The following is a 24,466-nucleotide window of genomic DNA, read 5'->3' on the forward strand; positions in this document are numbered from 1 at the left end:
GCTCCCAGAATCCCCCTCTGCAGCTCCCCTGGTCAGTCCCTCCTCACTGTTCCCAGAATCCCCCTCTGCAGCTCCCCTGGTCCGTCCCTCCTCACTGTTCCCAGAATCCCCCTCTGCAGCTCCCCTGGTCAGTCTCTCCCCGCACTGTTCCCAGAATCCCCCTCTGCAGCTCCCCTGGTCCGTCCCTCCTCACTGTTCCCAGAATCCCCCTCTGCAGCTCCCCTGGTCCATCCCTCCTCACTGTTCCCAGAATCCCTCTCTGCAGCTCTCCTGGTCAGTCCCCCTCCTGCAGTTGTTTACTGTTTCTTTTAATCTGGAGAGGAGCCCTTGGGTATCTTAAATTTCAGCATTCTAAGACAGGTGACATTTGTTTACCTGCTGGGTCCCATGGCCCATCCCCCTTTCTGGAAGGAAGGATTCAGTTTTAATTAAACTACCATACAGCCCCAATGCTTGAGCAGGCAGCTTGAAGCCTCCAGGGATGGACTGACTGACCTTCTGAAGTCTCAAACCCTGACTTGGGTGTCTGCAGACCTGTGTTCTTACCATCTCCACGGTAGAGCCTACTGGTCTATCCCCACTTCTGAGCTCTGTGTTGGGCGTATACGCCTGTCCCCCCAGATTTGCCTCCTCTGAACATGCCTCTGCAGGGTGTCTTCTTAGAAAGGTGTTGGTCATAGCCCATCAGCACCCATGCTACTCCAGTGTGACCTCAGAGCACCACAAGTGCCTCTGTATAGATGCTGCTTCTGAGCGAAGCCCCACACACAGGTCCTGAAGTGAGGGCTTTGGAGCATCTTTTGTGGGACACAGTTCAGCCTCCTGCAGGGAATGAAGGACGGCTTTTACTGTCCAAAACTGTTTTCAGTTGAAGATTGAATACCTCCACTGCTGAGGAAAATTAACATGGTCGTACTAAAAAGCTATACTAAAATGTTCTGCTTCTGAACCAAGGCTCTCTTTAGTGAGCAACATGGAGCTGGGAGATGACTGATAAAGCGCCTGCCTTGTGATCATCAGGACCTGAGTCTGGATCCCCAGTGCTCAGGCAAAAGCTGGATGTGGTTGCATGCTTGTAACCCTAGCATTGGGTGGGAAGAGACGGGCCGGGCCGACCGCAGAGCTCACGGCCCAGCTAGCCCAGCCGAGTCAGTGAGCTCCTATGAGAGATATTGTCGCAAATACTGAGTTGGAGAGTGAGAGGAAGATGCCTGATGGCCACCTCTGGCTTCCACATGTGCACAGGAGAGTGCACCAGTGCACGTATGTACGCGCACACACACACACACACACACACACACACACACACTTTATATAAAAAGGAAAGTTGCTTTAATTTAAAACACCAAGAGAGCTCATTCACTCAAGTTGAGCTGCTGTGAAAGCAGCTGAATTGTAAATATTCATTAAAACGGCTAATGAGATTACAGTAAGGCTATTATATTCAAGCCAGGTCAAGTAAATGAAGATTATGTGATGCTCTTACGCTTTAAAGTAGACTATATTTGCTTATGTTGTCAACATGTATAAAACGGTGACTACCATTGTACTGGCCGCACAGAATTATCATACTAATGTTAAGGCTGATAGGTGCCTTCTCCTATGGTTGTTAGTAGTGATTTTTAAATATTTTAACACTAGTAATTTTGCCAGAATGTAACCACAAATTGCAACATAAAAAACACCAGGCTTAGTTTTATGAACCACCAGCTATAAATAAATAGATATTTTTATTCTGTATAAATTTTATTAACAAATAACATCTTAGTCTGGCTCCCTCTTCAGTGTTTGCCCCAGCTGATTTCCTTTATAACAAAGCCACTGTTCCTGGTTCTCCAGAGTAGGAACTACTGCCCTTCAGGATGGAGGGGCTGCTGAAGTGTCTCATTCTGGTCCCACAGGTAAGTGTAGGAAGTCAGTGTGTAAAAATAAGGAAAGATTTGCTGAGGAAGGTTCCATTTAGCCAGAAAGTCCTGTGTTTGAGGCTGTGGCCTTCGCCCTACCATATGCACCTCTTGTCCAAGAAAGCAGAGGTTTACAGTGTGCCACACAAGTGTGCCTGTGAGATTAGGGAAGAAACTGTGGCAGACTCTCGTCCCCAGTTTCTTAGAATCTTGACCACAGCTTTTCCCCTAAGTGAACAAAATGATGAGATTGTCATGCTAGAGCATATGCAAGTTTTTCCCTTTAATTGGAAATAGAAAATTTTCTTTTTCTCACATAATATATCCCGATTACAGTTTCCCCTCCCTCTACTCCTCCTAGTTCCTCTCCACTTCCCCTCCCATCCAGATCAACTCACTTCTGAGCTCTCATTAGAAAACAAACAGGCCTCTCGGGAACATAATAATGTAGTCTAATTAATATAACATAATATATAAATAAAACTAATACATCAGAATTGGGAAAAAAACAGAAAGAAAGAAATGAGCCCAAGAGATGACACAAGATTCCAAGACCCACTCGTTTGCACACCCAGGAATCCCATAAAATCACTCAAATGGAAGCCATAATACATGCAGAGAGGACTTGGTGCAGTTCCTGTGCATGTTCCTTCAGCCTCTGTGAGTTCATACCAGCTTTGCTCAGTCGATTCAGAGGGTCTTGTTTTTTCGGTGTCCTCCATCCCTGGCTCTTACACTCTTTTCTACCTCCTCTTCCACAGGATTCCCTAATCCCTGAGGGGAGGGATTTGAAGGAGAGATACAGTTTAGGACTGTATATTTCAAGGTCTCTCACTATCTACACAATATCTAGTAGTGGGTCTCTGTATTTGTTTCCATCTGCTGCAGGAGGGAACTTCTCTTACGTTGGCTGAGAAAGGCACTGACCTAAGACTATAGCAGAATTCACTGATAGTCGTTTTATTACTATGGTCTTTTACCCTAGGTCTCTGGTATAAATAGTCTTAGGTTCTTGATCACCCAAGCAGTGTCAGGTATGGGTTCCATCCTGAGGAGTGGGCCTTAAGTCACGTCAGATACTGGTTGGTTACTCCCACAGGCTTTATGCCACCGTTGCCCTAGCATTTCTTGCATGTAGTACACCATGGTAGATCAGAGAGTCTGTGGCCAGGTTGGTGTTTACAGTTTCCTTTTGGTGGTGTGTAGAGTACCTTCCTGTACCAAAGACGCTGGAAGGTGGGGGTGAAGGCTCTGTGTAGCATGGTGCAACCTCTCCACGTCCAAAGAGCTACGTCAGTGTTGTTTTTAGCTATGGGATCTTGCTATCAATTGGTGGAGAAAAAACCTATAGTCTGGCACCAACCTAGGCTGCTTGGGCATTCCCATGGGTCCCCTTTGGCCAACAACTCCACTAGATGTAGCCCAATCCCAGTACTGGAAGCTTCATTTGGTGATGAGTGATGGACAATTGGGGCTCTTTCTCCCATCATTTGGTGATTTCATTTAAATTGCCTTCACATATGTGTATATTTAGAAAACTTCTAGTCTGTTAGTTGTTTAATGGAGCACACAGAGACTGTTTTAGGGAGCAAAGCTGCTTTAGAGATGAGGTAAAAGACCAGCCTGTGCCCACCATTATTTGCTTTACTTTCTGACAAAAATCTGAGCGTATTCTCACCCACTTAGCCTGTGCAGCTGGTGCCTTGTTATATTAAGACCCTAATTTCTTGGGAAATAGAAGTCTAGTTAAAGCAGCCTTCATGTGAGGCTACTTGGTGCAATGTGTCAGGGGCTTTGGGTTGAACAGCAGCCTGGCCTTTGAGCTGTAAGGCCTGGAGAGCGTTGCTCACCTCTTCTCAGCTACAGAGTGAGAAGACTGCTCTCTGTACTTGCCCATGTTCTTTCCATCCGTGTTTCATTTAACCTTCAAAGCTGCCTATTTCTTGGACATACAATCTCACCTATGGTCATTGAGCATAGTTGCTTCTTGAAGGATGGAGACAGGCTGGGAAGTTGCCATGGGTGCTGGCCTTAGAGTTAGTAGCATGAGCTTCCCATTTTATGGACAGCATTGAGGAAAACAGCCTGTCCCATGTCCCACATCTTGCATGACACTAGAATTTCAAAGATGAACCATGATGTTTAACCCAGGAAAATTGTAGACTCTGACCAGAGAATTCTTCAAACAGTGATGTGATCTCTCATAGAATGTTTATTATTGAAAAGTATGTTAACCTGGACCTGAAGATCATTCTTCAATGACAGGGTCCTGAGTGGAAGAATCAGAAGATTAAAAGATAAAGAAGATAGGAATGTTGAGACAAGAGGTCTAGCACACAAGTCATATCTTAGGCCAAGGAAGTTTATTAAGAAGCACAGTGTTTTATGTACAATTTGAATGGGAAAGTGTGGAACAGAATCAGCAGAAAGCCATCATACAATTGGATGACGTCAGCAAGAAGCTAACCAAGCCATGTTGCACACAAGGAACATGGAGTATCTCAAGAGCATCACAGACAGAGCACATAGCAGCTTCAAAACTGATAACTCCAGTCTCTTCAGAGGGAAAAGCTAAGTTTCCAAGGACTGAAACCTAAACTCCTTCAAGGCCCCAGCCCCAGGCCCAGCCCAGACCTTACCAGGTCTGCTCCTGGGCAAGGGCGCAGAACTAGGTTCCCTTTGTCCTTTCACCAGGTTCTCTGAGAAAGCCTTGAATTCGCCTGGCTCTCAGAAGAATGCCATTCACAAGATACTGATGGAAGGACTATGTGAAGGTGCCCTGGTCCCAGGAAACAGAATCTCCCTGCCTTGTGCAAACACATTGGCATGCGGACAGTCTCTTTTGGAGCTGTGGCTTCCCATGAAACTTCCTAGTGGCATAGTGGACATCAAGAGTCTGTAAGGTTGTGGTTTACTACATCTTGTGAGGCTAGGGCACAAATTCAGGCAACATCAGCAGGGTCCCAATGTGTACACAATTCCCAGGCCAGAGATCTCTGGAAGTGGTTAGGAGCCATCCCAACCTGGTGTGGCCCCTACTCTGCTTTCCAGTTCTTCCACTGTGGACAAGTCATCTGAACTTCTTTACATCATTTTCCTCTTCTGTATTATGATGATGATCATCATTCCAAACTCTTCGAGTTGCCCGGAGCAGAGACACGTCAACACAGCTCTCTTTTCTTTCACTTTCGTGTCTATGAATACTACCCCCCTTTCCCAGATGGAGGACACTGGCTTGCTGCTAAAGGATATAGATCCAGTGTCCCGGCATGAAATGGGAAAGTATTTGGCTCTCAGCCTTTTCTGTGGACTGAAACCCTCAGATCAACTTCAGTTGAAACCACAGTCTACTCACAGTGGGAAATGCCCTCCAGTGGATGTGCCATGGCTGTGTGGCCTTCTTGGGTAATGGAAACATTAAGAGTTGTTTTTTAAATGAGAAAGAGCACATGTGAGGGGCTGCTCCTGGCACCTTGCCTCCAAATCCTGATTTTTAAATGAATGAGAGGGGTGATAAGAGATGAAGCATCATCGTCATCATTTCATCAGCTTCCTTACCATTACGCACCTCATTGGACATGCTTTTAATAGAGTGCTATAACTGATCCTATCTCACGTCAAGAGCTGTAAGCAGTCTGGCTCTGGAGATAAGGAAGATGGGTTTAAAGTACAAAGGCCTCCGCAGCACTTCGAAGAGGCCGTGTCTGAAAGGCACCTTGGGTCTGAAGTGCAACAGATACATTAGTGGTACCTTCTGGAACTCCAGAGGGATCCTGAGACATTCTGATTTTTCTTCCTCATATTAAAGATGGATGAAATTACAGTAAAAGGGGTGGCCATGCCAGGTTTGGAAGCAGAATGCCTGGGATTGCATCCCCCCAAAACTCCTCCTCTTACACCCCTATCCATGATGGCTCATGGGTAGATGGTCCCTCACCCCAGCATGAGCCAGCCTCAGGTGGCAAAGTAAGAAGAAAGGCATGTGTGAAAGGCTGTCTTCTCTCTGGGCCCATAACCTGCTTTGAGTGACAACTAGAGCAGGAGCTGATGAGGCTGTGAAGGAGGTTCTGACTTGTAGCCTGAAGGAGAGTAACTCATACTCCTCCTTCCTTTAAAAAATGAGCAAAGGGCTTGGGCTCTGTGAAATGCTGCATTGGGGACAATCAAACAGCATGTACCCATGGAGTCAAACTCCTCGAGAAATGTAAATATATTCATGTGTAGATGTCTGGAGACTTGCCAGAATCATTGGTTGACAAGGAGATAGCTGTGGAAGGTGACCCCTGCATTTCTGATCAAGACTGTTTCCAACTTAAAAGCTGTTTCAAAACCACACCAGCGTTGAGATCAGGCTGTCTATTGAGGGGGGTTCTTTCAAATGGGCCTCCTGGCTGCAATAAGTGCTGGAACCTCTTAAACACAGAGTCCCATGTCTCCCTGACCTCACAGCTTCACAGCAGACACCACAGCATCTTCTGTTTGGGATTGTGTTAGCCTGTGCTTGAGTTTGCCTGGAGAAGCTCCTTCAAAGTGCTGTTTTCTTTCAATCTTGCGCATCAGAACCCATTAACCCCAAGCAATTTTATTCACTGTTGGAGATGTGCTAACTAGCATGATTAATAATTACTCTGCTTAGGAATTTAGATGAAGGGTTTCCAGTCACTCGTGACTTGGCATTTGATCAGTACTGAACACTGCTTCAACTGAAGCTGCTGTCTTTGCTGGGAGAAGTGTTGTGTGCATCAGCAGGGGTCCAAGGCCAGAGGCACAAGGACCTCTCAGCCTTCATTTCTCACCTGGTGCTTCTTACCTGACTATGGGAGTCCTGGCCCCACTTTTTCCCCAGGGGACCCTTGAGGAAGGAGAAGTGAGAAATATTTAGATAGAAATATAGAGGGGAAGAGAGAGAGATAGAAACAAAGGATAGCTAGCCTTCGGAGGGCCTGGATCCTTATCCACAGGCCCCTTCTATCTCTGCTAAAGGGCTTTTCCTAGGAATGCCAAGGGTGGAGCAAAAGACCTCCCCCTAGCACAGCCAAGTGCAGCCCCTTCCAAACACCTGGTAACCACGCACAGCAAGTCATCCCCTCATGCAGCCCTGCTGGGTAGAGCAAGCTTAGATCTCACTAGGAAACCTCTGTGGGCTTACACATCTGACACAGAAAACAGTGAACAGGACCAGTGTGGAGATCTACTGTATACCCATGCAGAGAGTCGTGTGTACTTATTCACCTGAGTGGTAACTTATTTCAGACTTTTAAAGCAGAAAACTTGCCAGGTTTTTTTTGTTCAAAAAGAAAAATGAATGAAAACTATAAGATCTCAACTTCAAATTTCTCCCTGGTTAAATAGCCATGAAGATATGCACACACACACACACACACACACACACACACACACACACACACACTGCATACTGAGGGTATGATGGCTATTCTTGGTTGTCAATTTGACTGTATTTGGAATGAACTAAAACCCAAGTGGCTGGGTACACTTGTGAGGGATTTTTCTTAAGTAAATCATTTGAGGTGGGAAGACCCACCTTTAATCTAGGGCACACCTTCTGCTGGCGGCCTATATAAAGAACATGGAAGAAGGAAGCTTGTGCTCTGCCTGCTTGCTCTTGTTAGCAAGTCCATGCCCTCACTGGCATTAGAGCCTACTTCTTTGGGATTCTGGTGTATCCAGAATACCAGCTGAGACATCCAGCCTGGTGCACTGAACAACTAACTACTGGATTCTTGGACCTTGCACTGGTAGACAGCCATTGTTGGGCTAACAGGACCTAGCCTACAATCCATTCTAATAAATCCCTTGTGATGGGGGTATGTGTGTGTGTGTGTGTGTGTGTGTGTGTGTGTGAGAGAGAGAGAGAGAGAGAGAGAGAGAGAGAGAGAGAGAGAGAGAGAGAGAGAGAGCACACAAGGTTGGATCCTCCATGCTGTAACAGGTTTCTCTAAAGGGACAGGACTGTTGGACAGAGCATGGGCTCTCCTATAAAATATGAACTTCACTGATAAGCATGGGCCGATACTGGCTCCTTGGACTTAATCATATACACATCACACAAGCTGTTAACAGGGACTGTATTGACTGTGGCAGCAGGAGCTGGGGACTCTGAACTCTTGACACCTTGGGCTTAGCATCTCTGGAGACCTAAGCTACTGTAGAAAGTAAAGTCTCTGTATTTTTTTGGATATCTGTGTTGGAAAAGCAGCTTTGTTGTCATGGCTTGTAATTAATTAACATGTAAATTTATGGAAGTTGAACTAAAAATGCCATTTAACGGAATCCCTTCTCTTTTCCTAACCAGCCAGAATTTCCACTTATATGCTGGAGAAGTCCAGGCTTGTGGCGCAGCCCCCTGGCCAGGGCAGCTTTCTGATTTTCTCCTGGTTGATGGATGGGTTATCCCCTGAAGAAAAATGTGGACTTCACCTAAGTAACTTCTGTGCACACCGGTGAGTAGTCAAGGATTTTCCAAGTTTTTCCTGAAAATTGCGAGCACATTCTCAGTTTCAATTTGTCTTCCTTTTTTTCATTCAGTGGAATGGTAGCTAAAGGAAGACCGTTGACTTCCCTTATGTCTGAGCTGTCTGGATAGCAGGGTTCTAATGATGTGCTGAGTGGGGGGGGGGGGGGGGGGTTTCCTTTGTTGGCGTGAACTTTTATTTCTGTTTTACCAGGTCTCAGAAGGGAAGACAAAAACCTAGTGTGTCTGTAAACATTCCAATGCCTATGGCTGTTTTGGACACACTGTCTAATCTGCCATCGTCTGGAGTGTTGATGTGAATAATGGTGTGAATAATCAGCATTCATTTGTAGCAGATGAGATCACATAGTGAAGAGAGGAATTGTACCTCTAAATCGGGGGCAGATGTTCTTCACCGAGGGCAAAAGCTTTTGTTAAAATGGAGCCATTGGTGACGATGATGGGCATGAGAGGTTACAAAGGTGGTCAAGCTGAGGAACACTGTTCCGTACATGCCTTCCTGCCAGCTGCCAGCCTGAGCCAACCTAGCATTGGGCCAGATTAGTTTGGATGGAAGATATTAGAAGGGGTGAATGCTCCCCAGAACAGACGCTGGTGGAACAGGAAACCTACAGCTCATCTCGGCTTCACTGTGTTGAATTTTCTGGTGTAGTCTGTTGTGTTCCTGTGGGGAAACACGTGATCCATGAGTGTGTAGCCATCAGAGTGATTTGATGATAAATAAATCAGGTCAGGGAGCCAGGTGGTGGCCGATGACTGTTTCGGATGGTGTCTCAGGGAGGTTGCTTCAGATGGCACCTGATGTACAGATACCTGGAAGAGTCCATGCAAGGACTTGGGGGCAGTATTCTGGACAATTGAGAAGTTCTGAGGGCTTAGAGAGAAAGTGTGGGGTTGAGGAACAGCAAGAAGGCCAATGCATGTGATCAGAGTACAGGGAGGGAGGGATAATGCATTGTGGCTTTGTGGATAGGACACAGCAGAAACTTGTCTCTGCAGAGTGGCTGCAGTGCCCAAGCTGCTACAAAGTCATGCAACTGGTACTGTCGCTGTGAGGAACCCCAGCTCAGGAGTCAAAGAGTTCAGTGCCCTGGAACAAAGCAGGTGTCTTATTAATATGCATTAGGAATAGCTAATGGGTGCTCCACAACATTTTCAATAAAAATACACACTGCTGCTCCAGTTACATAAAGATGTCAGTGGGAATGTGTGCATGATGGGCCCTCACCTGGAATTTGCGTTGTTTAACAAGAAAACATACCACATACCAGCTAGAAAAATCTCGTGTCTATAACACCACTTTTGAGACTTCTGTGGGTCTTACTGAGTTTACCATGTTGATGGATTTTCTTACTAGCCATATTGATGATGCTGGAAGAATTTTATATTCCTTTGATGTTTGAATTTGGGTTGGGGGTCTGATCTTGGCTCATTGTTTGTTACTATTAGATACCACACTTGGAGCTTGGTCAGTATCCAATCAGATCTAGATCTGAATTGCTAACTTTCTAAATGTTGATAGACCAGATCTTCCATGTTAGGAAGCCTACTTTATGAGTCCACTCCTTAGGTGCTTATCAGTAAAGGAGGCCCCTGGCGGTGAACTAACAGGACCCTGCATGAGAACAAGATCACTGTGTGTCTGCTGCAGGATGTGTGTGTCTGCTTACCCTGTATTCTTTAGAAATTTGCTGACCTGTCTTACACAGAACAAACCACATCTACATTCTCTCTCTGTCTCTCTCTGTCTCTGTCTCTCTCTGTCTCTGTCTCTTTCTCTCTCTGTCTCTGTCTCTCTGTCTCTGTCTGTCTGTCTGTCTGTCTCTCTCTCTCTCTCTCTCTCTCTCACACACACACACACACACACACACACACACACACACACACACACACATACACAGAGCAGCCATGTGAGGTGTTGCTGAAGTACGCCAAGTCTTAAAATAATAACTACAGACCATCACAGCCTGCACCCTGCAACCTGCCCCGTCTCTTCCTCATAGACAGCAGCTCATTACCTACATGAAGCAGTAAGATGTGCATGCAGCGGTCCAGGGCCTGCAGGACCCTTGCACTTAGCATGCCTTCTGCGACTACTCCAGAGGACAGGCAGTGTCTGTGGTCTTAGAATCCCTGCAGCTGATGCCTCTTTAGCTTCACCTGTGCTTATGTTGTGAGGTTTTCTAAGCCTCACACAAGTATAGATAGACCCCGTATCAGTATTAAAATCCCCCTACACACACCTCTCAGCTTGAGGCACCGGAAGGCTCTGGAGAACATGGCACACTGCCTAACTGCAGAGCTCCCTTAGGGCAGGGGTAGGCACCCATCCCTCTGGTGCATCAAAGCAGCACTTACAAACACTTGGAAGAATTTTATATTCCTTTGTCGTTTGAACTCCACACTTTTGGAGCTTGGTCAGTAGCGTCCCTAGCATGCCGGGCTGCGGGGCTGTGGTTAGAAAGAATACATGCACCAAGAATCCCACAAGGGGGCGCACACTCCACAGCTCAGAGGGAGACAAACCAGAACAGCCAGCCAAGGGCAAACAAAAACTCTTCTTTTTTGTTTCTTCTGTGTTTTTTATTTTCTTTGCCTCTATTTCTTATTTAAATAGGGTTTCTTTTTTCGTGTGTGTGTGCATTATATGTTATATCTGAGAGACAAATATAAGTTCTATTCCTGCAGATTGAGATTTAATGAAAGCCGCAGTATGCCATAATTGCTTGCCTTCAACTTAATTTAAATTATTTCTGTGGGGTTAGCCCCCGAAAGGTTAGGCTTTTAAATCTGAAGAAGAGATTCTTAAGCTCCCTCCCGCTGACTGATCATGGGGAGGATTATGGGATGCTTCCTAATGCTTCTCAGCAAAGGCCAGGCTTTCAACTGTGCTGAAGAACAGTCATTTGACTGAGAGCAGGTGCCCCGGTCCTCACCTCCTGTGAGAGAAAGAGAGCTGAGTCACTGTGGTTTGAACTTGTGATGGCTGCAAACACCTGTCACGGGAGAGCTGAGCAATTAACTCCCGGGGGGGGGGGGGTGTTCTCTGCTGAGTGGTTATCAGGGGGGCTGAGCTGAATCTGAAGGCTTTTCATGGAATTTTTTTTCTCAGGTAAAGAAAAACTTCAGAGTCACTTAAAGGTGACTCTCCACGATTTCATGGCATGTGAACTTTTGTTCAGTCACTGGTTTTAGGCCAGGGAAAATGGATGGTATGTGAGACCTATGCATGAAAACTGCACCATTGTCATTGGGGTTGTGTTTTGTAGCTTTTTCACTTAAATATTATTTTGGAGGTTGTATCACGAAGCTTTGTGAGTCACTCCGCCCGCAATGTCAATAAGCAGCTATATGTGGGAATGTTGAACAAATGTCTTTGCATGTGTTATGTGAATGTGTCTTAAAAAGTGAGATTTCTGTACAAGCTTTAAATGGGTGCGCTCGTTATATATGGAGGCATCGCTTGCTCTTGGCTCCGTGGTTGATAGCGGAAGCTTTTGAGATAATATGAGCCATCTTTGACTGAGGGCTTCCTACAGGGCAATGGTTACTCTCGGTGGCTGTGAAAGTCACCCTTGATGTCACCAGGGTGTGGATGAGCTGAGTGAGAGCTGCAGGGCAAAGCTGATAGGGGCGTGCCAGGCCTCCCAGCTCTCAATTATCTGTGTCAAAGTCTGTTACACTATTCCGGTTGGAAATACTCCGCGTCATCTCAGACTGCATGCTCAACCTGGAAGAGAATCAACTTCTTAACTCTTCTTCGCCCACCTTGCTGTCGACAGCAGTAACCACTGCTCAAATATGAGGGTGAACTCGCAGAATAAACCAGAGGTCAAAAGGACCACACAAGGGGTGAGACACATGTCTGTTAGCAAAAAAAAAAAGGAATTTCTGGTGAGATTTCCAGGAACAAATCATATTCAATCAGAACAGGAGAAATGTCACATATACTTAGGATGTAAGCATGCTTCCTTATGATTTTATCATTCTTATTTGAAGCACTCTTATATAAAAATAGAGTGAACTCAGTGAGTGTAAATAAAACAGGGCGCATGAAGTTGAGAGAGAAAAGCACTGAGGGAGTAGAGGAGAAACTGTGTGGTTGGATTTTATCAAAACCTGTTATATCATGGCCGCAAAGGCCAGGCTACATGGCTCTGTGGCAGAGGATTGTTGACCTACCCTCCAAGTCCCTCCAGCTGCTGACTCAATTTTACTGAAGCTGATACTTTACTAAGTGGAACAGATAAGCCCACTGAATCCTACTGCGCGTGTGTATTCCAGTCATGGAAAGAGAAAGTCATTCCTGGGTCAGAACAGGGCTCAGCAATAATCTTGCTTTCCCCGTCAGTGAACTCACTGTCCTGGGCTTGGCATGCATTAACTGTGCGTTTGGAGTACCCGGGGAATCTGTCTTCAACTGCTTACTTACTACTCCCAAATCCAAAACTTTCTGAAAACCAAACATTTACCTACGACTTACGTGGTGGTGGAAAGCCAGGCCTGGCCTGAACTTGCTCATCAGTACACTCTAAACTGACATGAGACCCAGGTGGTTTGAACCTTTGTGTATCTGTCTGGGAACACTCAAGCAATTCATTCAGGATTAAACTCTTTGACTAGAAGATGCTGCCCCAGATCTACCAGGGATGAAAACACTGCTTTAACTTTGGAAAAATGTGGATTCCAGAATGAGCTTTGCCTTTAGTAAAGCAGAGGGCTGCTGTAGCACAGCTGTGTGGGTCCAAACCAGGGTAGGGACTGGCTTTCCCTGTGTTCAAGATGCCTGTCACCTCAGGACCCCAGCGGAGCCCTGGCTGGTGGAGCTCGGCAGATCCAATTTACCTCTGAACAGGAGGCTCCCGCTTCCTCCCTCCTCACCTCTCAGTTTCTGATAGCTCTTCTCTCTCTCTCTCTCTCTCTCTCTCTCTCTCTCTCTCTCTCTCTCTCTCTCTCTCTCCCCTCCCTCCCTCCCTCCCTCTCTCCTTATTTCTTAGAAGTATAGATCTATTTCATGGTCTGAAAATTACAGGACGCTAGATGGGCACAGATAGAGTGAACATTCAGTTTACTCTGCTGGTCATTGTGACTGGGTAGGTAGATGGAGATTTGGCTTTCAGCAATTGAGAAGGGCAAGGGCATGGCTGCTGGGTGGCCCACTGAGATTTTGCAAGATCATGTTCATAGCTCATATCTGTGTGTGTGTGTGTGTGTGTGTGTGTGTGTGTGTGTGTGTGTGTGTGTCCTTTCAGACCTTGCTATGTGGCTCTAGCAAAGTGTCAGACCAGTGACTAGTCCCATCTGCTCAGTGGCCACTCATTCATTTGGGTAATGGTTGCAGTTTTTTTTTCTCTAGATGGGACACTTTGCCACTGCGCTGGGCATCTACACTGCTCTATCTGCAGCGCCTCCCTCTGAGGATGGAGTGGAATAACCCTTCCCCTTTGTGTATTAGTTTGAACTTCTTGGAGCCCTGGTGGGCCACCAACCACACCCCAGCCCACTTCTTCTGTGTCTAGGTCTTAAAACATGGAAGCATCTTTCGGAGCCTCCATGTATCCCTAGGACTCCCCAGTCTTCACAGTAGAGAGGGTTCTCTAAGTGACCAGAACTGGCAGAATGTATCTATTACAAAAGGAGACATCTGGATTGGCTTACATTGTATGTGCAGGGTCTTCCAAGGATGGATGTCCTGACTTGGAAGGCCTGGAGGACTCTGGGAGAGCCGCTTCAGTCCACACTGGGAAACCGAAGGAGTTGGGTTCTAATGTCAGTGAAGGGCAGTGGCAAGCACTAAAACCTCAGGGTGGGTGCCCCTCCCCCATCCAGGAGCGAAGGCAGACAGTGCTGCTTCTCTCCTGTCTCCTGTCTGGGCTGCCGCCCTAGGGCAGAGTCTTGGCCCTAAGTTAATGTTTCCTAGAAAGGCACTCAAAGGCCTGTCCAGAAGCAGGTCTCTTTGTTGACTCCAAATCAAATGCAAGCGACAGTCAAGAGGAACTTCCACAGTCTTGGTAGCCTGGGGCACACAGGGACTGTCTTGGTTAGTGTTTTATTGCTGTGAAGAGACACCATGGCCAAGGCAACTCTTACAAAGGAAAGCATTTAATTGGGGTTGGCTTACAGTTTCAGAGGTTTAGTCCATTACCATTATGGCAGGCAACAGGATATGTGAACGTCACACTAGTCCTGGCTTGAGCATTTGAGGCCTCAAAGCCCACCCCACAGTGACACACTTCCTCCAACGAGGCCACACCTCCTAATCGCGCCACTCACTATGGCCAAGCCCTCAAACACATGAGTCTGTGGGCGCCATTCCTGTTCAAACCACCACCGGTACCGTGGGGCACAGTCAGAGATAACCACTTTCCTTTGTCCTGTCTGTGTGACCACATTGCCAAAGCTCATGTCGTGACAGAGCTGTCCGCTGAGCCCACCTGTGCAGTCACATGGCCACAGCTTCTACTACTGTCAACATTCAGAAGGCGAGGTCTTCAGTATGGGAGACTGTCTACAACCCATGAATATGCAGCCGTAAGCACAGTCCGTGAATATTCAGTGGCACATACATGTGAGCTGCCCCCTCAAAGCTGCATGCTCAGTAGCTAAATGCAGTTGAAATGAGAACAGGTCTCCCCAGCAGAGTAGTTCAGAAGTATTTCTCTTCTCTAGGCCAAGGCAGACCACTCAACACGTGAGTGAGGATTCTCTCACTCAAGACCAAGTGTGTGCCTGAGGGCTCCCCAGATCACCACTGCTCTTGAAGAAGCTTTTCCCCATTGGTGTCATACAGAGAATGGTGGGGATAGTGTGTGTGTGTGTGTGTGTGTGTGTGTGTGTGTGTGTGTGTGTGTGTGTATTTGGTTTTTCAAGACAGGGTCTCTCTATGTAGCCCTGGCTGTCAGACTGGCCTCGACCTCACAGAGATCTGCCTATCTCTTCCTCTCAAGTGCTGGGATTAAAGACATGCACCACCACTGCCCAGCTTGGAGTTAATATTTTTATGGAAAGATTACAGATTAACAGTTAGGATTTTCAAACACACAGAGGGATTGGACTCCAGTATATTCCTTCCATGCTTCTGTGTGGGCACCCCACTGTGATTCTGCCCAGGGACATGCTCAGGGCTGAATCAAGCGTCAGAGCTTTGAATGCCCGTCTGTCAAGTTGATGACTGACATATCTGAGTTACTGAAGTCCATTGTATCTTTTGATCAACAGATGTTGCATCTGAGCAGATATTGAAAGGAAGTAGAGAGGCATCTGAGCAGATATTGAAAGGAAGTAGAGAGGCAGGGCCCCAGGGACCTGGGTCAGAACTCCCAGCAAGTCCCTCTGGGCCCGCTGCTGGCCCCTCTTCCATTCCCATTGGGCCACATGAGTAATATCACGTTCAACAAGATAACAACAACAGAATAAAAACAGATAGTTATTAAACACTCCTGTAAAAATGTCTGCTCCCATTCCCTAGAGTCAAACTTCATCTGAGGGGTTTAAAATACATTGTCATTCTGTGATAGCCAGTGGAGAGGAAAAAAAAAAATGAGGATTTTCCACAAGTCTGACTTGTTTAATTACAATGAGGAGGAGTTTGTCAGCTTGACCTGAAGTGGGGAGGCGGGCTTAGTACTTATTCTGTATGTTTTAGAGGACTCCCTCAGGCTTACATCAACTGTGTGGGTCATAAGTTTGGCTGCTACAGAGTCCTGGGATCAGGTATATGTGTTTACACACGTGCATGTCTAAACTGAAGTTACATACTTAAAAATCAGAAGTTACTACTTTTGATCCTTCAATCTATAGCTGGACCTGGGGTCTTGGGACTGAAATCAGCAAACCCACTGTTGGTCTGACTGAGTCGGCATAAGGCTCAGCACACCTCTGTTCCAGCTGTATCCAGCCCAGGAAGTCAGGCAGCTCTCCGAGGCTGCAGATAAGAAATGTAGAACAGCATAATTGGTACTTACGTCTTTATCAAGTGTTCGACAGCAAGAGAATTTAAATAGATATGTTTAATAAATAAGGTAATCGATAAACATTAAAGCTGTACCTCAATGCTTTTGTACACAAGAATATACCTTGCTCTGGCAGCTGAACATTATAACTTAAGATTTAGCAATGTAATAAGATGATAATGATTTTTAAAGACATGAAGAGATCATGGGGAACAGCTGATGTTTGCAAATGTATGGCAGGGCTAGAGTTCCAAAGAGAGTCCAGTTGCAATGGTGGACCTTAGCAGTTTTGGAAATGCCAATGACAAGTGATGATCATCAGAAACACCAGCCACAATGAAGTGGAGCAGGTTGAGATCTAGAAGGCAGGCTATGTGTGTGCTGCCAAGGGTAGGGTCAAAGAAATGATCCAAGCCTCTAAGTAAAAGAACCAAAAGGAATGTGAATAAATTCCAGATATTGAACTTTGGGATTGTTTGCACTCTGGAGCTTGGTTTTACTTTATACAGATTGTGGTTATGGCATGTTTTCTCCCTCGTAAAGTGAAAGAAGGTGCTTTATTGTTGATATTGCAGAAAGACATTTGAGAGATTTTAACCTTTTAAAGAACAGTTTTTAAAAAATATTTAAATTTAGAAGGCTGTGGGACATTTTAAGTTTATAAAATGCTCTATCTATATTGCTAATACTTGGACTTAAAAGAGAAGGCTAAAAATTAGGGTCCCAGCCATAAGCACCAAATACTAACCAGAAACTGGGATGTTCCTTTCTTGTGATGCAGCAAGACAATGGCCTAAGCAGTTTGGCTAAGGCTTGGAACAGCGTCTGACTCCATGAATCTTGACCCTTGTGGGGTTGAAAAAAACCTTTTTACAGGGGTCGCCTGGGACCACCTGTATGTCAGACGTTTGCAACTGAGAGTCAGAACAATGGCGAAACTGCAGCTATGAAATAGCAATGTGAAAAAATTGTAACGGGGGTCACCACAACATGGGGAACTGTACTGAAAGGTCAAAGCATTGGGAAAGTTGAGAACCAGTGACATGAAGAGTATTTCTCCTTACCCAAGGTCCCTTCAGGCTTAAGAATGTTGTCTAGCCTCCTTGTGTTTGCTAAATTTGTTAAGCTTAAGCTATTTGAATAAACTGAATCATATAAATGTTTTAAAAAGAAAGAAATGTAGAACAGCATATTTGGTGGCATGCCAGGCGTGTGGGAGCCCATCTGACCTTACTCTTGCGAGTTACAAACACTCACCCACCGGAAGCTCAGCTTTGTTTAGGGATACAACCCGTGAGAGGCTACCCATGTTCCAGTGGGTCCTATACCCGAGCACATGCAAGCATCATGCTTAGATTGCTGTGATAAAACACTGCCACCAAAGCATCTTATAGAAAGGTTGATTTGGGCTTGTGATTCCAGAGGGATCAGAGTCTATCACCGTCATGGCATGGAAGCATGGCAGCAGGCGGGCACAGCGGCTGGGCAACAGCAAAGCAAGCTGGGGGTTCACATCTTCAACTGCAACCACAAAACAGAGAACACGCTTTGAGAAACCGCAAATCCCATCCCAGTCATGTAGGGAAACAGCAGCAGCACCTGGGGACCAAACGTTCAAGGGCCCAAGACTGTGGCGACATCTCACTCAGCCCACCACAGTGAACTCCGTGGACTTTAAATACGCAGAGCTCATGAGATTGGGAGAGAAAGGTGGTGGGGGGACAGGGGAGGAATTGTGGGAGAAGGAATGGAGGATGGCTTTCCTCAACACAGGAAGGTGGCCAGGCCTTGTGGCTCTGAGGGAGGCCCCTCCAGCTACTGACTCATGGCAGCTTCAGTGGGGGTGGATTTTGTGCAGACCAATGCTTTGCTAAGAAGGTAAACCCACTCAACCCTAGACACGTGTTCCTTCCCGTTACGGCGGCCACACTTGGAAGCAGCACCTGGCATGAGGACCTCTCACAAAGGTGATGCCTGCCACAGAGGAGATACACACTACATTTCTCAACCTCAGTGCCCTGGTGGGAATGCTCCCCATTCCGCCTCCTCCATTCGCCCAGAGAAACTGGGTGGTTTGGGAACACAGTGGGGATATTAAAAGGGAAACACAGACCTCAGGGAGCAGTAGAGTCATCGGAGTCCCCAGTGAGACAGTCGGCTAGGTGACAGCTGTGGTTAACAGTCCGGCTGCTGGAGAAAGACCTCTGCAGAGGTGCAGGCAGTGAGCAGATAGTGCAAGGTCCTGGAGTCTCCCTGGCTGTGCGGCACTACCTAGAGGGAGGCTGGCAGGTGAGAGGAACCTGAACCCACGCTCCATGCAGGCTTGCTACCCCCCACCCCTCCCTCTGCAAGCCTGCCTTCTCCTATCTCTCCAAATGTGCCAGGCTTCTTGGCCAGGGTGCTGCACCCACAGCCTTTTCCACACACTTTCCATCCTGGTTGGCAGTTGCAGAAATCTCCGAATTCAGGTGGAGCCTTCTGCCATCTCTGCTTTTTCACTCACGTTCACCGCAGCTTCTGCTAAGCTCATCCGTGAGTGTGCATGGACGTAATTGTGTTTTACATAATTTACCCTCTGCAAGGTCTCCCCCAGCCGGCAGGCAGGCAGGTTGCTCTGGGCTGTGGGGACCTAAGTAGATACACTGCGTGCCACACAGGCATCACATGTCATTTGTCAAATGTGTACCTGGTTGTGACAGTGGCTTTTCTTTTGCTATTGAGCTTTCTGGGCCACAGGAAGCTCACAGAGTCTCACAGGCTATAACAAAGCTCTGCCCCCTACCAGTTGAGGATATATGTTAATGCAATCAATAATCGTATTGTTATACACAAGAAATTTACTTGGGTAGGAGGTGTGTCTGTTTCAACCTGACCAGACAGACATATACCACACTCAAGATGTACAGAGGGGCCCGGGGAATTGTGGTAGGTTTTTATGTAAAAATAAATAAGCTACCTATATCATTAGTGTGCATATTTCATTTCCATTTCAATAAATGATTAAATTCATACCAAAGATACATTTTATGAGAAATTTCTTTACATGATGTATTGGAAAATGCTTAATTTGTATACTTGTTTTGTATACTTCTACAAATACCTAGAGTAGCATCAAAAGTTCCTGGCTGAAGTGGGGTTATGAATGGAAAGGATTAAGAAGCCCAACTCTAAAGACTCATGGGCTCACATGGCCACATGGAAGAGCAGCTGGCATGGCAGTTCCTAAGCTGTCCTCAGACAGGACCAAGTGATGCCTTCTGTACCTGCATGGCCATGTCCTGCAAGGGTCCTTTCCATGCTGAAGGATAAAGTCTGAATTGTGTAGTTCTCATGGGAAGTCGGGGCTCCCTCTGCAGAGCAGCCTACTTCTGGAGCAGCTTCCTCCGCTCTGTAGGGTGAGCAGCTTGGCATCACCCTCTCCTGCAAACTGTACATCCCTGGGATTCAGTTTGGAAGTTGCCAGGATAGAAAAACTCGGAAACGCACTGCTGTAGGCATTTCGGGCTATCTAAAGGCGCCCCGTTGGCTTCTCTGTCTGTCCCTCTTCAAGCTGGTCCCTTCCCGGTCAGCCACGGCAGCTCTCCTCCAGCTGCCCCTCACCGGTGACTCTCCAAGAGCCTCCCCCTCTCTTCCTCAGAGTGTAGCTGTGTGCCTCCTGCTCTCCATGGCCACCCCTGACCTGTCACCATTGTCCTTCCACCTTCTGAACACAGAGGTACCATGTGCTAGTGTGCACTGAGGCACTCACTGTGGCCATGTGTGGGCTGCGTGACTCCTCCCAGGACCGCTCACTGTGGGGTTCAGAACCCTGACCTAGCTCTGTGTGCTGAAGTACCTCCGTCATGAGTATCACGTAGTGAGCATGGAAGAGAAGGACAGAACAAACGAACACACACCATTCTGCGTGCATGTGTCAATATCTAGTTTAGCACAGGGGCCTGAAGTTTTAAAACTCATGCCATTGGAGGCAGCTGGTCAGCACATTGCCAGGTGCACCCATTTAACCAAATCTGGACGATGTGGGCCTTACCTTGGAGGTGATGCCATACTGTCTCATCCCTGTTTCCTCCCTGAATTATCTTTGATGTTTTCACCTCATCTCACCCTGCACTTCCCTCTGGGTAATTTCCATGGTAGTACCACATGGCTCATCCTTCCTAAGTAGATGCTTAATTCATATTCCAAATATTCATTTTAGTGACTTAATTTACACTTCTGAGAGTTATGTTTTGCTCTTTCTAGAGTCTGTTTTTCTCTTAAATATTGTTTCTTGTCCATTTTCTTATACCCCCAGTCCACTTTATTTCTACAGGAGTCTTAAACATGCTTTTTGTATGGTCTGTGGCTTGCCATCTTATGTGAAATCCTGAGGTTGCTTGGTACCTTTGCCACTGGTCGCCCAAAGAGGTTGTTCCGTATCCTGTAACTTAGGGTGTGGCATGTTGTGGCAGTTGGTTTTCATCTTTAACTTGCCATACTTTAAAATCAACTGGAAAGAAAGTCTCAGTGTGAAATTAGATTAGGTTGACTTGACTCCCCCGCCCCAATAATGGACAACAACCTGGAACTGGGAGCTGATAAATATTTTCTCCCCTGAGTGGCTGTAGGTTGGGAGATTTTTATCACAGCGACAGAAATGAAGCCAGGACACATGACATTGCTAAGTACCTGGCTGGGAACCTTCATGGCCCGTGCGAAGGGGGGGTTCTCCAGAGATATTTTCCATTGGTTGGTCAGCCCTCCAGACCATTTCATGTCGACCCTCAGCTTAGAATGGCTAGCATATCACTTAAGTTTGAATACCTAGAAACAGGAAAAGGCCAGTGGTGGGTTTGACTCCTCTGGGGCAGATGTTGATGTAGCCATCAGCATCTACTCCAGGGTAGCATCTCTGCCCTCTGCCTGGGTTTTGCAGATCGCTGAGGCCCAGCACCTTGGTTGTAAGCCTAATGAATTTCTAGGCTAGTGATATGCTCTTTCCCTACATGGCCATTCAAAGCAGAACCTTGGGGTAGAAGAAACAGAATAAGAAGATCCTGTGCACATTAAGGAACAGGTGCAGCCTCCTTGGGCAGCTAAGTGGTCCCTTCTGTCCATAGATGCTTGTTCCCTTTCTAAAAGCCATGGGTGCAGGTGAGTTAGTCTACAGTGTCTCAGAATTGAACTAACAAGGCATTCTGGGTTAATGCCCTTCCTAGTTAAAGAAATGAAGATATTCTTTTCTTAATTATACATTCTAAGTGGGTAATGCTCTTGGGTTGTTTTAACTTGCCTGGGCTGCCTGTTAATACTGATGGGATATCTATGAGTCTGTGTGTGCTCGATTATTATTGACAGGGAAGTATGCTGCAGATAAGTGTCCTGTACTAGCCCACGAAATGGACCTCACTAAATTTCACTCCAGCAGCCTGTCTGTCAAATTCTAAGTGTACCTCTGTGCATTCGTGAGACATCCCTGGAAATGGCTGAGCCAGACCTTCAGCTTGTCAATAGATTATTAACCTGGCATGTCCAGGGGAAATAACACGCCTACAATGTCTACAGAAGGCCCTGGGTGGCACCGCTCACAGTTCCATCACCTGCCCTGGATGACCCACCCTGTGTGTGATTTGCATAACATCTGTGTGCCACACCCAGGACAGACTGCCTTGCCCCAAGCACGCTGTGATGGCTCACCTGTTCAAACGTTCTGTGGTAAACACAACGGCACGGCACGCAATGGGGACTGGTTCTTTTCCTTAATTGCCGTCTCACCCCTGTGGTGTGTTCTCCTAATTGTCTCTTGCCAGCTCAGGGAAAGAATGCCCGTGTTTTCCCTGTGTCCTCTAGCCGTGGAGCTGCTGCTCGCCTGTGAGTTTGAACAGTCAATTAAAAACAGAGTGTGAGCCCTGCAGACAGCGGAGAAGGCACCAGGTGACTGACGGGGGGAAAGTGACAATGAAGGGGGAGAGGAAGCCAGGAAGCTTTGATGTTAACTAAGTAAGTAGGTTACACGGGAGTAAGAAAGCGGAATAAGAAACTCGACCTTTGAACTGTGACAACACAGCCACAATGAACTACTCACATCTGCTTTCGGGCGCCTGCTCATCTCCCTCTTTTCTGAATAAGGTGTGTATGCTTGCTCTTCTCCCTTGAGATAAACACTGACCAGCAGAGAAGGTGGTCAGTATCTGAGGAGCAGAAGTCACTGGACCCCAGTATCACAGAGAAGACCTTCAGAGTGAGCCCCACTTCCCAGGACGTAGTTCGGGAATCTCAGCCCATGTTACACAGTAGACCACTTCTAATGACGCTTCCTATGAGGGCTCATTTGTAGGACATTCTCCTCAACTTTGGGCTCCCCCACTTTAAGTTCTGTTATTTAGCATGGACTTCAGCTGCACAAGGCTTGGTGTGCATGGCTCCTTGGGAGAAGGGCTCTGACAAGGCCTGCACTGGGTGAATGACCGGGTAGAGTTTGTAGACTATAGAGTCTGAATCCATGTAGGGTGAAAGGAAGCCAGATAGGAGAGGTTGTGGTCAGTGGCATGGGGTGAAGCTCTCTCTAGCTCCTGATCCTATCCCTGCGCGTCTGAGAGACATGTCATGGTGATATGGCCAAACACCACCAAGAGACTCATCCGGAACCTGAAAATAGGCACATGCCTCAGCTCGTCCCCTTGCAGAGTCTTCTCTAGGCATGGATTCTGTTGAGAGACACACCCTGTCACAGGTGCTGTGTAGCTATGAAGTGGTGTACGTCACGTGGTGAGGCTACGGCACAGGTGTCCTCTTTAACTCAAAGCAAACTGATTTTGCTTTGTTCAATTGACTCAATTTTATGAAATACATAGAGGCCAACTTAGTTTTACATTCATACAACAGGCTATTTTTTGTGGATTCCTTGGCACACATATAGCCCATTGTGAATTTGTAGTCCGCACAGCCCATCCCTTGCCCAGAGCCTGCGGGACCCCGGGGCTGCCTTTCACATCCTGCTCAGCAGGTGAACCACCAAACATTCTGACTGAAGATCTGCTTCCCAATCCTTCGTTTATTGTTTCAAGTGGTAATTCTATTATCTGGCTGTTTTTGCTCTGGCTTGTGTAACACAATTATTACAAGGAATACATTTGCTCAAAGCACTCTCGCGACTCTGAGTTCACCTCCCTTAAAAAGGTTTTTCGTTTGTTTGTTTGTTTTTTTCAGTGTTGAAGAATCCCAGGCTTGCAAAGCCTCTAGGAATGTGCTGCCCAGGCAGCACATTTGAAGACCTGAGAGTGTCTCACCCATCCTGATGAAATGTACTTAGTTTTTGCTTAAGCTGGTCTCATCTGAACATGTCCCAGCGTATCAGAGTCTAGATAAACCAAGACCACACTTTAAATATTGATGTGTCCTCTTAGACTTAAATGATCATCACTATCCCGTACTCAACACACAAGTCTCCACAGTGCACAACTGTATGTATTCTGTGCCTGTAGCAGATATCTTGACCCTCCTTTATGGCTGAGCTGCTTACTGTCTGAGGGCAGTTAGGCACTTCATTGACCTCTGGGTCCCCATGAGTCACAGCCCTTGGCCCACATAGAAACACAGTTTCTGTTGTCTTAACTGAAACTTCATCATTTTAGATCAGCAGTGTATATCAAAGACATGGGATCGTGTCAGACATGAACTTACAGTTTTCAGCTTCTCTATGCAGACCTTCTTCCCTTGAGAATCACAGAATGCTAACCTTACCTGTATTCTAGAAAAATCCTATCATCCCTCATTTTGTCTTAAAGTTTCCATGTTATTTAGTGATGGGGTAAGATGCCCTGCTTTATTCAGGGTTCACTGGCGTAGGAAGCATAGTTGACCAACATTCAGCATCTGTGGGTTGATGAACACTCAAAGTCATATGATGAGATGCCCACTCAGTGGTAGAAAAATAGATGCAGAGATGAAGGTGTGAAGGCACTTTCCCAGGTGTGCATGGTGCCGCTGTAAACACTGCGTTTCCAGGAGGAGTTGACGGTCAGAGGTGAAATGTCACCTTTGACAGCTCTTTATCACAAGCCTGTCAGCGCGACATGGACTCTTGTAGTGTGTACAAGATGTAAAATAACATCATTGCCCATCATTAGGCCTTAGTT

The 24,466-nt window shown here is 46.6% G+C and overlaps 1 protein-coding gene and 1 long non-coding RNA gene across 2 annotated transcripts in view; one reads left to right on the forward strand and one right to left on the reverse strand.

Annotated features, from left to right (window-relative positions):
* Positions 1-24,466, forward strand: part of Myo16 (myosin XVI) — a 394,847-nt gene that overhangs the window by 164,634 nt on the left and 205,747 nt on the right. The window contains 1 exon segment of the mRNA XM_052751634.1: positions 8,218-8,365. Coding sequence (XP_052607594.1) covers positions 8,218-8,365 — 148 coding nt within the window.
* LOC128118864 (uncharacterized) lies at positions 14,431-23,148 on the reverse strand. Its single transcript, XR_008221359.1, has 2 exons — positions 18,463-23,148; positions 14,431-17,870 (listed from the first exon to the last, which is right to left on the reverse strand). It is a non-coding gene; the product is annotated as an uncharacterized LOC128118864 (long non-coding RNA).

Source organism: Peromyscus californicus, unplaced genomic scaffold, assembly GCF_007827085.1.
Source record: "Peromyscus californicus insignis strain IS unplaced genomic scaffold, ASM782708v3 Scaffold_23__1_contigs__length_62951481, whole genome shotgun sequence".
NCBI lineage: Eukaryota > Metazoa > Chordata > Mammalia > Rodentia > Cricetidae > Peromyscus > Peromyscus californicus.